General features: G+C 53.6%; 1 protein-coding gene across 15 annotated transcripts in view; it reads right to left on the bottom strand.

Moving 5' to 3' along the window:
• SPG7 (SPG7 matrix AAA peptidase subunit, paraplegin) overlaps positions 1–14,614 on the bottom strand; it is a 55,912-nt gene that overhangs the window by 27,116 nt on the left and 14,182 nt on the right. For all 15 annotated transcript variants that reach the window (XR_013412118.1, XR_013412117.1, XR_013412114.1 and 12 more), the window contains 5 exons: positions 12,891–13,132; positions 7,742–7,881; positions 5,395–5,497; positions 1,364–1,489; positions 167–329 (listed from right to left, as the gene is read on the bottom strand). Coding sequence is in view for 11 of the 15 variants with exons in the window: in XM_077986811.1 (XP_077842937.1) it covers positions 167–329; positions 1,364–1,489; positions 5,395–5,497; positions 7,742–7,881; positions 12,891–13,132 (774 nt within the window). In the remaining 4 variants the exon portion in view is untranslated. The remainder of the gene's footprint in view (positions 1–166; positions 330–1,363; positions 1,490–5,394; positions 5,498–7,741; positions 7,882–12,890; positions 13,133–14,614) is intronic.

Genomic DNA, 14,614 nt, shown 5'->3' with positions numbered 1-14,614 from the left:
CCACATGCTCCGCAGACAAAACGCCTCCTCTAACCCAGACCTTGCTTTCCTTCCCTACTCCCCGGCCCACCTGTTTCCCTTTCAGACCAGCCACCAGAGGAAGGACATGTGAAAGGAGCCAAGTGGTCAGCCAAGTCCACCCACAGCCCCCAACCACAGCACCTACCTCCAATGACCTCCACGAACTCTGGGCCGGCCATCGCCAGGAAGGGCACCTGAGCCTCCGTGGCCACCGCCTTGGCCAGCAGCGTCTTCCCACAGCCGGGGGGACCGAGCAGCAGTGCGCCCTTTGGGACCTTGGCGCCAAGCTGGAGGAAGCGCTCTGGGCTCTGGACGGCAGCAGATGATGTGACACTAACCACGTGGGGTTTCACTGTTTTGTTTTTTTTTTGAGGTAAGGTCTCTCTGGGTCATGCAGGCTGGAATGCAGTGGGTGCCATGAGAGCTCACTGCAGCCCTGCAGCCTCAACGTCCTAGGTTCAAGCCATCCTCTCACCTCAGCCTCTCAAGTAGCTGGGACTACACAGGCATGTGGCACCATAGCCAGCTACTTTTAAAGATTTTTTGCAGGCCGGGCGCAGCAGCTCACACCTCTAATCCCAGCATTTTGGGAGGCCGAGGCGGGCAGATAGCCTGAGATCAGGAGTTCGAGACCAGGCTGGCCAAAATGGAGAAACCCCGTCTCTACTAAAAATACAAAAATTAGCCATGCACGGTGGTGGGTGCCTATGATCCCAGCTACTCGGGAGGCTGAGGCAGGAGAATCACTTGAACTGGGGGAGTTGGAGGTTGCAGCGAACCAAGATTGTGCCACTGCACTCCAGTCTGAGTGACAAAGTGAGACTCTGTCTCAAAAAAAAAATTAATTAAATAAAAAAATTTTTTGCAGAGACAGGGTCTCCCTGTTGCCCAGGCTGTCCTAATCCTAGGCTCAAGCACTTCCCCTGCCTCAGCCCCTCAAAGTGCTAGGACTATGGGTGTGACCCACTGCACCAGGCCTGCAGAGGGAATGTTTAAGTAATGCACATGAAAGGCAGCTCATGTGCTGCCACCAACTGGCTACGGGGTTTATGGGGTTCTGGAAAAAGCACAGACCTCTGCAAAGGATGAAGGGCCCAGGATGGAAATGGCACAGTAGGCATGGGCCTTGGCAGTCTCCGCTTGGCTGAACCATGTGCAAGGGGCTTGTGCTGCTGGTTGAACAGGCACCAGCACCTGCCTGGCGTCTCCATGGGACACGTAGAGGTCACCACCAACCCGTGACACATAATCAATGGAATTCCAGGTCCCACAGGAGTCCTTCTGGGAGAGAAGGAAGGCTGGTGTCTGCCCACTCCTCCCTCCTGGTCTGTGCTGCTCTCACCTTCAGATAATCCACAAACTCGCGGACCTCCTGTTTGGCTTCGTGCATTCCTGCCACGTCTTTGAAGCTGACTCCTTTCCCCGTCTTCCCATCCACAATCGTGAAACGAGCCATTTTAAGCTGATTCTGTGCAGAAAGAACAAAGCGCAAGGAGCTGTGCCAAGTGAGGAAATCAGTAGCACAACGCAAGAGCTCACCCACACACCTCAGCCACGCCAGCCCCACGTCTCCATCCCAGGATCCCAAGGCTCCACTTGTGTCAGACTGACAAGGCTCATGGGTCGGTCTTCAGGCACAGAAGGGAAATGTTTCATGTCATTAATTAGTAAGAAAATTGTCTAGCAAGTTGCCTTAAAAAAATTATTCCTGGGCCGGGCGCGGTGGCTCACGCCTGTAATCCCAGCACTTTGGGAGGCCGAGGCGGGCGGATCACGAGGTCAGGAGATCGAGACCATCCTGGCTAACACGGTGAAACCCCGTCTCTACTAAAATACAAAAAATTAGCCGGGCGCGGTGGCGGGCGCCTGTAGTCCCAGCTACTCGGGAGGCTGAGGCAGGAGAATGGCGCGAACCTGGGAGGCGGAGCTTGCAGTGAGCCGAGATGGTGCCACTGCACTCCATCCTGGGCGACAGAGTGAAGACTCCGCCTCAAAAAAAAAAAAAAAAGAAAAAAAAATTATTCCTGGCCGGGCATGGTGGTTCACGCCTGTGATCCCAGCACTTTGGAAGGCCGAGACGGGCGGATCATGAGGTCAGAAGATTGAGACCATCCCGGCTAAGACGGTGAAACCCCGTCTCCACTAAAAATAAAAAAAAAAATTAGCCAGGCCTGGTGGCGGACGCCTGTAGTCCCAGCTACTCAGGAGGCTGAGGCAGGACAATGGTGTGAACCTGGGACGCGGAGTTTGCAGTGAGCTGAAATCACACCACTGCACTCCAGCCTGGGCGACTGAGCGAGGCTCCGTCTCAAAAAAAAAAAAAAAATTATTCCTGGTCAGGTGCGGTGACTCACACCTGTAATCCCAGCACTTTGGGAGGCCGAGGCAGGTGGATCACCTGATGTCAGGAGTTGGAGACCATCCTGGCCGACATGGTAAAATCCTGTCTCTACTAAAAATACAAAAATTAGCTGGGTGCAGTGGTGGGAGCCTGTAATCCTAGCTACTAGGGAGGCTGATGCAGGAGAATCGCTTGAACCCACAAGGCAGAGGTTGTAGTGAGCTGAGATTACGCCACTGCACTCCAGCCTGGGGGACAAAAGCAAAACTCCATCTCAAAAAATAGAAAAACAAATTATCCCCAAATTAGCCGGGTGTAGGGGTGCGCGCCTGTAATCCCAGCTACTCAGGAAGCTGAGGTAGGAGAATCACCTGAGCCTGGAAAGTTGACCCTCAAGTGAGCCAAGATCACACCACTGCACTCCAGCCTGGTAACAGTGAGACTATCTCAAAAAAACAAAAAACAAACAAAAAGAACAACCTTCCACACAAACTAATTTAACATCTTTTGCATAAACCCCCTTTTTGTTTCTTTTTGAGATAAGGTCTCACTCTGTCACCCAAACTGGAGCACTGTGACAGGATCTCAGCTCACTGCAACCTCGACCTCCTGGGTTCAAACGATCCTCCCACCTCAGCCTCCTGAGTGCCCGGGACCACAGGCGCCACCACCAGGCCTAAGTGGAAACAAGGTGGGACAGTGTGGGCCCTGCTTCCTCCCTGCTGGTAACTCCCCAGGCCCAAAGCCAAAGGGAGGGGGTGCCACACAAGGAGCGTGCACTCCATGATAAACGCCGCAAGATAAGGTTTCTCAAGTGTATTAAGGTTGTTTTTTTTTTTTTTTTTTTTTTTTTTTTTTTTTGAGACAGAGGCTTGCTCTGTCTCCTAGGCTGGAGGGCAGTGGTGTGATCTCGGCTCACTGCAAGCTCCGCCTCCCAGGTTCACGCCATTCTCCTGCCTCAACCTCCCCAGCAGCTGGGATTACAGGCGTCCGCCACTACTCCTGGCTAATTTTTGTATTTTGTATTTTTAGTAGGGATGGGGTTTCACGATGTTGGCCAGGCTGGTGTCGAACTCCTGACCTCAGGTGATCCACCCGCCTTGGCCTCCCTAAGTGTTGGGATTACAGGCGTGAGCCACCCGTGCCAGCATTCTTTTTTTTTTTTTTTTGAGATGGAGTCTCGCTCTGTTGCCCAGGCTGGAGTGCAGTGACGTGATCTCGGCTCACCACAACCTCCACCTCCCAGGTTCAAGAGATTCTCCTGCCTCAGCCTCCCGAGTAGCTGGGATTATAGGAGCCTGCCACCACACCCGGCTAATTTTTTTTTTTTTTTTAAGGAGAGACAGGGTTTCTTCATGTTGGTCAGGCTGGTCTCGAACACCTGACGTCAGGTGATCCACCCACTTTTGCCTCCCAAAGTGCTGAGATTTCAGGTGTGACCCACTGTACCTGGCCTAAGGTTGTTCTTTTAAAGACAACCTGGCCATGTGAGGTGGCTCATGCCTATAATCCCAGCACTTTGGGAGGCCAAGGCAGGCAGATCACGAGGTCAGGAGATTGAGACCATCCTGGCTACGGTGAAATCCCGTCTCCACTAAAAATACAAAAAATTAGCCGGGTGTGATGGTGGGCGCCTGTAGTCCCAGCTACTCGGGAGGCTGAGGCGGAAGAATGGCGAGAACCTGGGAGGCGGAGCTTGCAGTGAGCCGAGATCGCGCCACTGCACTCCAGCCTGAAAGACAGAGCAAGACTGTCTCAAAATAAATAAATAAATTGGCCAGGTGTGATGGCTCACGCCTGTAATCCCAGCACTCTGGGAGGCCGAGGCGGGCGGATCACGAGGTCAGGAGATCGAGACCATCCTGGCTAACACGGTGAAACCCCGTCTCTACTAAAAAAATACAAAAAACTAGCCGGGCGAGGTGGCGGGCGCCTGTAGTCCCAGCTACTCAGGAGGCTGAGGCAGGAGAATGGTGTGAACCCGGGAGGCGGAGCTTGCAGTGAGCCAAGATCGTGCCACTGCACTCCAGCCTGGGTGACAAAGCGAGACTCAGTCTCAGGAAAAATAAATAAATAAATAAATAAATAAAAAAGACAACCTTTAAAATTCCTCAGATTCTTCGCTAGTTGGAAATAAAGGGGAAAACAGTCTTTGGTGATCATAAAAAAAAAATGCAGATTTGGCCGGGTTGGTGGCTCCAGCACGTTGGGAGGCCGAGGCAGGCAGATCACCCAAGCTCAGTAGTTCAAGACCGGCCTGGCCAACATGGTGAAACCCTATCTCTATAAAAATACAAAAATTAGCCAGGCATGGTGGCCCACACCTGCAGTCCCAGCTACTCAGGAGGCTGAGTTAGGAGGATTGCATGAACCCAGGGGGCGGAGGTTTCAGTGAGCAGAGATCACGCCACTGCACTCCAGCCTAGGCAACAGAGCGAGACTCTGTCTCAAAAAAAAAAAAAAAAAAAAAAGAAAGAAAAGAAAGGCCGGGTGCAGTGGCTCACGCCTATAAACCCAGCACTTTGGGAGGCCGAGGTGGATCACCTGAGGTCGGGAGTTCGAGACCAGCCTGACCAACACGCTGAAACTCTGTCTCTACTAAAAATACAAAATTAGCCGGGCGTGGAGGCACATGCCTGTAATCCCAGCAACTCGGGAGGCTGAGGCAGGAGAACTGCCTGAACCCGCGAGGCAAAGGCTGTGGTGAGCTGAGATCACGCCAATGCACTCCAGCCTGGACAACAAAGGCGAAGCTCCGTCTCAAAAAAAAAAAAAAAGAAAAGAAAAATGCAGATTCAATTGCCCTGTCATCTCACATGGCTCAGGCACCCCAGAGTTAGGGTAAGAGGCCCTCAGGCAACACTGGTTACTACACGCCTTACAGCCAGCCCGTGGGAAGGGAAGGGGAGCTGCTGCCTCGCTGTGGCTTCAGGCTGCCTCTGCCACGGGTGTGCCCTGCGTGTTTATCATGCAGCTCACAGCAAACACAAAGCAGAAAAAGAGTTCAGAGGGCTCTGACTGACAGAACTTACAAAAGCACTGAATCCACCTTCCCTGCCAGTCATTCCGGCCAGACGGAAAACACACCACAGGATGGCCAGGCCCACCGCTGTCATCCCCACGGAGTACAGGGCGCTGCCGGAAGAAAGAGAGGCAGGCACAGGCTCAGAGAGTGTCACGTGACAGACACGTTTCCAAGTCAGAACCACCGCTGGCAACGCTTCCAAGACGAGACGAGGAGTCCCTACCTGTGGGACCGATGCACAGATTAAAACGGTTGTGGAAATGGGTTCTCTTGTCTCGTTCTCGCTGACTGTGCTCTGACATGAAAGTTTCCCAAATGGTCCGACTGAGTGTGCAAATGCTGGAGATACCCAGTGATCTAGCCAGCCCTGTGACAATAACAACATTCTGGTTTTTCTATTTTCAGTATATTTTGTTTTCAAAAGTAAGTGATCAGTTTCAATCAGGCAGGCAAAATCGGCCTAGCAGTAAAAAGCAAATCTCAGGCCAGGCATGGTGGCTCACGCCTGTAATCCCAGCACTTTGGGAGGCTGTGGCGAGTGGATCACAAGGTCAGAAATTCGAGATCAGTCTGGCCAACATGGTGAAACCCCATCTCTACTAAAAAAATACAAAAATTAGCCGGGCGTGGTGGCGTGCGCCTGTAATCCCAGCTACTCGGATGGCGAAGGCAGGAGAATCGCCTGAACCCAGGAGGTGGAGGTTGCACTGAGTCAAGATCGTGCCACTGCACTCCAGCCTGGGCTACAGAGCAAGACTTCATCTCAAAAAGAAAAAAATAACAAACGAACACTGTCTCGACTAAAAATACAAAAAAACTTAGCTGGATGTGGTGGCGTGCATCTGTAGTCCCAGCTACTCAGGAGGCTGAGGTGGGAGAATCACCTGACTGTGGGAGGTCAAGGCTGCAATGAGCCGAGACTGTGCCACTGCACTCCAGCCTCGGCGACAGAGATCCTGTCTGAAAAGGAAAAAAAAAAAAAGCAAATCCCAGGACTTTCGCCCTCATACTGAAGGAGGGGCTGCCCCGGGCCTACCCCAACCCTCCATCTTCTGTACATCATCAGCCCACGAAGACGTGAGAAGCACAGCCTCAGAGCAGCGATCTTCCAGGAGCTGCTGAGTTACAGAATTAGAGGTGCGTCTTTTTTTTTTTTCCCCTGTAGAGATGGGGTTCTCCATGCTGCCCAGGCTGGTCTCGAACTCGTGGGCTCAAGAGATCCTCCCTGCCTCAGCCTTCCAAAGTGCTGGGATTACAGGCAGAGCCACCGCACCCGGCTAGAGGTGCATTTTGATCAAGGGAGTACTTGCCAGTCACTGGCATTCTACATCTTCAGAGATTACAAGTCAACAATAAACCTCTCTGGTTTTGGCACCCATTGGCCCCTCATTTGCTCCTATTACGGAACCTGTCAGGGTCCATGGTTCTTAACTGCCCTTAGCTCCCACCTGGTCTGTTTCCCTCTCAACACTGAAATGAGAGTTTCACATTCCCGTGTCTACACCTTTCCCGTTCCATTTTCCTATATGGAGAAGACAGCAACCCCAAGACATTATCAAGGTACTCCTTGACTCTCTTTTTTATTGCTAGGCTTATCTTGCCTTGCTAACTGAAACTGATCGCTTACTTCTGAAAACAAAATGTACCGAAAACAGAAAAACCTGAGCACTGCTATTGTCACGAGGCTGGCTTGTCACCAGGCATCTCCGGCACCGGCACACTCAGTCTGACCACTTGGGAAGCCTCCATCAAAGAGCACAGTCAGTGAACATTAAACAAGAATGTGAATTCAGAAGCGCCAGACAACTGAAGAAAGTGACTAAACAAACTCCAACAGACTTGCACACAGTTGGCCTCCATAGCCACGGGTTCCACCTCTACAGGATCAACCAAGCACAGAATGAAAATACGTGGGGAAAACGTGCATCTGTACTGAACATGTACAAACACATTTTTGTCATCATTGCCTGAACAATAAAGTGTAACAATGATTGAAATGGTATTCACAGGGCATTGGGTATTATTAGCAACCTACAGATGATCTGAAGCCCATCAGAGGATGTTCTCAGGTTACACGCAAGGACTCCGGCGTTTCATGTCAGGGGCTCAGGCATCCTGTGGTGTTGATATCCTTGGGAGGTCCTAGAACCAGCCCCCATGGATACCCAGGGACGACTACATTTCCAAATTTCCTGGCAGTGCATCATTCACTTCTATATTTATTTAACCCTCCCACAAAAAAAGTCTAGTTAACTGTAGGCAAAGACAGTTGAGATTTTTGTTTGCAATCTGTTTCTCACACTACAAAGCCAAGTGAGGTTTAGTTCAAGCGTCAACAAACACGTCCCACATACTTTCCAAAGAATCCTGTTCGCCTGTAGGAAACCGGGATCCTGTCCTTGGCCTCGATATTCAGCTCATCTTCAGCTGCTCGAAGCTTTTCTTCAAACTTGTCAATATTTGCAACCTGCATTCGGTACATCAAGGCTAGTCGCTGGGGGGTAGAAAAGAGACCGGACCATGAGAGACCTGCAGGGACAGACGGGCAGCAACCCCACGGTTCACAGAGCGCCTGCCTGGAACTCACGCTAAGGACAGAGCCCCTGCCTGGAACTCACGCTAAGGACAGAGCGCCTGCCTGGAACTCACGCTAAGGACAGAGCGCCTGCCTGGAACTCACGCTAAGGACAGGGAGCCTGCCTGGAACTCACGCTAAGGACAGGGAGCCTGCCTGGAACTCACGCTAAGGACAGGGAGCCTGCCTGGAACTCACGCTAAGGACAGGGAGGCTGCCTGGAACTCACGCTAAGGACAGGGAGCCTGCCTGGAACTCACGCTAAGGACAGGGAGCCTGCCTGGAACTCACGCTAAGGACAGGGAGCCTGCCTGGAACTCACGCTAAGGACAGGGAGCCTGCCTGGAACTCACGCTAAGGACAGGGAGCCTGCCTGGAACTCACGCTAACGACAGGGAGGCTGCCTGGAACTCACGCTAACGACAGGGAGGCTGCCTGGAACTCACGCTAACGACAGGGAGGCTGCCTGGAACTCACGCTAACGACAGGGAGGCTGCCTGGAACTCACGCTAAGGACAGGGAGGCTGCCTGGAACTCACGCTAAGGACAGGGAGGCTGCCTGGAACTCACGCTAAGGACAGGGAGGCTGCCTGGAACTCACGCTAAGGACAGGGAGGCTGCCTGGAACTCACGCTAACGACAGGGAGGCTGCCTGGAACTCACGCTAACGACAGGGAGGCTGCCTGGAACTCACGCTAACGACAGGGAGGCTGCCTGGAACTCACGCTAACGACAGGGAGGCTGCCTGGAACTCACGCTAACGACAGGGAGGCTGCCTGGAACTCACGCTAACGACAGGGAGGCTGCCTGGAACTCACGCTAACGACAGGGAGGCTGCCTGGAACTCACGCTAACGACAGGGAGGCTGCCTGGAACTCACGCTAACGACAGGGAGCCTGCCTGGAACTCACGCTAAGGACAGGGAGGCTGACTGGAACTCACGCTAAGGACAGGGAGGCTGCCTGGAACTCACGCTAAGGACAGGGAGCCTGCCTGGAACTCACGCTAAGGACAGGGAGCCTGCCTGGAACTCACGCTAACGAAAGGGCGCCTGCCTGGAACTCACGCTAAGGACAGGGAGCCTGCCTGGAACTCACGCTAAGGACAGCGAGCCTGCCTGGAACTCACGCTAAGGACAGGGAGCCTGCCTGGAACTCACGCTAACGACACGGAGCCTGCCTGGAACTCACGCTAACGACACGGAGCCTGCCTGGAACTCACGCTAACGACAGGGAGGCTGCCTGGAACTCACGCTAAGGACAGCGAGCCTGCCTGGAACTCACGCTAACGACAGGGAGGCTGCCTGGAACTCACGCTAACGACAGGGAGGCTGCCTGGAACTCACGCTAACGACAGGGAGGCTGCCTGGAACTCACGCTAACGACACGGAGCCTGCCTGGAACTCACGCTAAGGACAGGGAGCCTGCCTGGAACTCACGCTAAGGACAGGGAGCCTGCCTGGAACTCACGCTAAGGACAGGGAGCCTGCCTGGAACTCACGCTAAGGACAGGGAGCCTGCCTGGAACTCACGCTAAGGACAGGGAGCCTGCCTGGAACTCACGCTAAGGACAGGGAGCCTGCCTGGAACTCACGCTAAGGACAGGGAGCCTGCCTGGAACTCACGCTAACGAAAGGGCGCCTGCCTGGAACTCACGCTAAGGACAGGGAGCCTGCCTGGAACTCACGCTAACGACAGGGAGGCTGCCTGGAACTCACGCTAAGGACAGGGAGCCTGCCTGGAACTCACGCTAAGGACAGAGCCTGCCTGGAACTCACGCTAACGACAGGGAGGCTGCCTGGAACTCACGCTAAGGACAGGGAGCCTGCCTGGAACTCACGCTAAGGACAGAGCCTGCCTGGAACTCACGCTAACGACAGGGAGCCTGCCTGGATCTCACGCTAACGACAGCCTCAGCACATTGTGAAGAGGACGCCATTCAGAAACTAGAGGTGATTCCTAACGTACGACGGTTCCACTTACGGTCTTTCCACTTCACAACGACGTGAAAGCAATAGGCAGACTAAGCTCCTTGACCTACGATGGGGCCACCTCCCAGTGAGCCCCTGGGAAGCTGAAAATATCCTAATTCAAGGAGCATCTGTACTTCCAAGTCTGAAAAGTTTTAGTTTCCTCAACCACAATTTGAGAAATAAAATTTCAACAGATAGACTTTCTATTTTCCACTCATAGGAAAACTGAGAAACGGAGGGGTGTCCGCATGTTAGCTCACGGCCCCACGTCTGATGTGTGCCTCGGACTCAGCTATGCCTGTAGACACGACAGGAGCCTCCCCCAGAGGCCGGCGAGGCTGCAGCGCGGGACTGAGGATGGCACAATTAAGACTGTGGCCAAAACCAGATGTTTTAGGAAACCGCGGCCACAGAGGGCTCGTGTTTAACCACAAACCCCGAGACTGTTCATCCCTCACACCAGGACACCGACAGGTCTGTCTCCCCAGCACGTGATCCTCCAAACGCAGCGTTTTCCTAAGGAAACTCCACACGTTTAGCTCAGGTTTCAGCACGGCTGGACGGCAACAGCCCAAAGGGAGAACAAGGACGGACGTGCAGGACTCGCCTGGAGGCTAACTGGGGACTCCAGCAGAGGACAGGGATCGGGGTGGAGGTGGCACCTGCTGCTCCCTCACTCACACCTCAAACTGCTAAGACAGAATTCTGAGCATTTTCTCTGGAAGGCAGCTGTTTTATCAGGTGACTTGTCCAGAACCGAGCATAGTGCTGTAGATTAAAATAACCTCCCAGGCTGAAATAATCAGGCCTCCATCAAAGGATTTACCGGAATGAGCACCACCCTCTGCACTTAGCCATGGTGTGTTTAAAAACAGGGTTTCAGGCCGGGCGCGGTGGCTCACGCCTGTAATCCCAGCACTTTGGGAGGCCGAGGCGGGCGGATCACAAGGTCAGGAGATCGAGACCACGGTGAAACCCCGTCTCTACTAAAAATACAAAAAATTAGCCGGGCGCGGTTGTGGGCGCCTGTAGTCCCAGCTACTCGGGAGGCTGAGGCAGGAGAATGGCGTGAACCCGGGAGGCGGAGCTTACAGTGAGCCGAGATCGCGCCACTGCACTCCAGCCTGGGCGACAGAGCGAGGCTCCGTCTCAAAAAAAACAAAACAAAACAAAACAAAACAACAAAAAAAAAACCAGGGTTTCCTGTTCTTAAAACCAGCAAGACAGGGCCGGGCGTGGTGGCTGACGCCTGTCATCAGGCACTTTGGAAGGTCAAGGTGTGAGGATCGCTTGAGGCCAGGAGTTCAAGACCAGCCTGGGCAATATAGGAAGACCTCCTCTCCAAAAAAACCAAAAAATTTAAAAATTAGCCAGGTGTGGTGGTGCACGCCTGCAAGCCCAGCTACAGGGTAGACTGAGGTGGGAGGATCAGCCAAGCCCAGGAGGTCAAGGCTGCAGTGAGCCAACATCACACACTACTGCATCTCAGCCTGGGCAACAGAGGGAGACTGTCTCAAAAGAAAAAAAAAAAAAAAAAAAAAGAGAAGGAAAAAGCGTCCTGAATCCTGCGTAACCCAGCAAAGGGGCAGAAGCTTTGGTGGAGGCCACGGTCATTTCCAGACCCTGGGCTGGGACACACCAACCCCAGACCACTTTCCTAATCACTGGTCCACACACTGTCCAGGATTAAAACGCTCCAAGCACAGATTCTGATACACTCTTGGAATCTAAAGTTACCAGATCTGGCTGGGCATGAAGGCTCATGCCTGTAATCCCAGCACTTTGGGAGGTCAAGGTGGGCAGATCACCTGAGGTCAGGAGTTCGAGACCAGCCTAGCCCTACATGGAGAAACCCCATCTCTACTAAAAATACAAAAATTAGCCAGGTGTGGTGGTGCACGCCTGTAATCCCAGCTACCCGAGAGGCTGAGGCAGGGAAATCACTTGAACTCGGGAGGCAGATGTTGCAGTGAGTGGAGATCACATCACTGCACTTCAGCCTGGGCAACAGAGTGAGATTGTCCCAAACAAACAAACAAAAAAACTAAAACAAAAAAAAAACAAAGACAACCAAATAAATCTAAATCAGTAGACTGAGGGCCCAGCATGAGAAGGAAGCATGCCCTCAACTGCAGGTATCCAAAAGAATGGCAACGGCCTGTGCCCACACCCTCACTCAAAGGCACCCACACCCTCACTCACAGGCTGCCAGCCTGCACCCACACCCTCGCTCACAGGCGCCCACACCCTCGCTCACAGGCGCCCACACCCTCGCTCACAGGCGCCCACACCCTCGCTCACAGGCGCCCACACCCTCGCTCACAAGCACCCACACCCTCATAGGCGCCCACATCCTCACAGGCACCCACACCGTCACTCACAAGCGCCTACACCCTCACTCATAGGCGCCCACATCCTCACTCACAGGCGCCTACACCCTCGCTCACAGGCGCCCACACCCTCACAGGCGCCCACACCCTCACTCACAGGCGCCCACACCCTCACTCACAGGCGCCTACACCCTCACAGGCCACCCACATCCTCACTCACAGGCACCCACATCCTCACTCACAGGCGCCTACATCCTCACAGGCCACCTACATCCTCACTCACAGGCACCCACATCCTCACTCACAGGCGCCTACACCCTCACAGGCCACCCACATCCTCACTCACAGGCACCCACATCCTCACTCACAGGCACCCACATCCTCACTCACAGGCGCCTACACCCTCGCTCACAGGCACCCACATCCTCACTCACAGGCACCCACATCCTCACTCACAGGCGCCTACATCCTCACAGGCCACCCACATCCTCACTCACAGGCGCCTACACCCTCGCTCACAGGCGCCCACACCCTCACTCACAGGCACCCACATCCTCACTCACAGGTGCCCACATCCTCACTCACAGGCGCCTACACCCTCACAGGCCACCCACATCCTCACTCACAGGCCGCCCAAACACCACGGCTCCAGGGTGCAGGTAGACTTCCACCATGTCGCTCTCAGGCACCACCTGGACACGCTGCACCTCACCCTTGGCCAGCATCTCGTGGACAAAGTCGTTCCAGGAAATGCTGCCTCCACCGGTGCTGAGAGCATTCAGGAGGCTCATGACAACTGCAATGACCAGCAAGGTGCGCAGCCGCTCTCGGTACATCTGGTCGTCCCGCTCACGACGTCTCCTATCCTCTGACCCGGCAGAGAAGCAAAGGGGAGAAACACACATGTGAGCGTCAGACAGGGGCGACATCCAGAGCTTCTTCGGGAAAGCTCAACTGGAGTGGGAGGGGCAGCATCTTGCACGAAAGATCCTGCACTTTCGCCAATTTTTCCCTGAAGTTATCAGAGACAAAGACTAATGGTGTGCTGTTCGAGATCACCAACACCTCATTTGCTGAGGTCACTTCAGCGACGAGCCGGAGTGGTTCCCGCCTGAGACAAGAGGAAACCATTTCTAAATCCAAACACTCAGAGCCGGGCCCAACGGTGCACGCCTGTGGTCCCAGCTACTCGGGAGGCTGAGGCGGGAGGTCGAAGTTGCAGTGAGCCATGATTGCGCCACCGCACTCCAACCTGGGTGACAGAGCAAGACCCTGTCTCAAAAAACAAACGACCGTGCCAGGCCATCGGAGCCGCCATAGACACAGCGAGCTCTCCCACTGCAAACTGCACGCTCACAATGGCCATGAATCCAGTCGCTTGGAGTCTGACCAAATACTTAATATGAAAACATATACGTAAATTATTAAAAACAATTAAAACAAATATCTTTTACCACAACCTGCCTCAAGAAATAGTATCTTCCCAATCCCACTGAAGACTCCCTACCAACAACCATTCTGAACTTTTCACTCATCAGAATGAGTAACATTTAACAGAAAGCTGTAGGTTATTTATCACAACATCTGAAAATAGAACTTTGTTTTTGTTTGTGTTTTGAGACGGACTTTCACTCTTGTCACACATTCTCCTGCCTCAGCCTCCCGAGTAGCTGGGATGACAGGCACCCGCCACCACGCCTGGCTAATTTCTGTATTTCTAGTAGAGACGGGGTTTCATCATGTTGGCCAGGCTGGTCTCAAACTCCTGACCTCAGACGATCCGCCCACCTCGGCCTCCCAAAGAGCTGGGACTACAGGTGTGAGCCACCACACCCAGACGGAAAACAGAACTTAAAAATATCCTCAGATACACTGTTCAGTCTAAAGGCATATACTCCAGACCACTTGGCTCTAGAATTTTCCCAAAGACCAACTCTTTATAAGAAGTATCAGGTAAATTCTTCCACATCACCTTCCTCAGTTATTAACACCCTACTGAAGACAAGGCGGCAGCACACTCAGCTCTCAAGAGGATAGAAAAGACACTCGGTCCCTGTTTTCGAGACACTGGGATACCTCGAGGGGAGGTGGACAGGTGCACCCCGCAGGCAGCAGGAGACCGACTCAAGTCCAGCCTGGGGCCAGCGCAGAGGAGATCTGGAGCAGCGGGTGCTCACTCACCCTTCATGGGGGCCTGCAAGGAGGCGTGGCAAACAGCGCCAGGCAGGGAAGCCAGGGAGATGCCTCTGAGGAGGGCATGGTGGGGAAAAGGACAGCCAGGATGGCCACTGGGCAACATGCCTGCAGGGGTCACTTCCCGCAGCCCAGGGCCCAGGTGGGAAGCAGTCCC

The sequence above is a fragment of the Macaca mulatta genome, chromosome 20 (assembly GCF_049350105.2).
Source record: "Macaca mulatta isolate MMU2019108-1 chromosome 20, T2T-MMU8v2.0, whole genome shotgun sequence".
Classification (NCBI taxonomy): domain Eukaryota; kingdom Metazoa; phylum Chordata; class Mammalia; order Primates; family Cercopithecidae; genus Macaca; species Macaca mulatta.
This window is presented reverse-complemented; position numbering and strand designations above follow the sequence as displayed.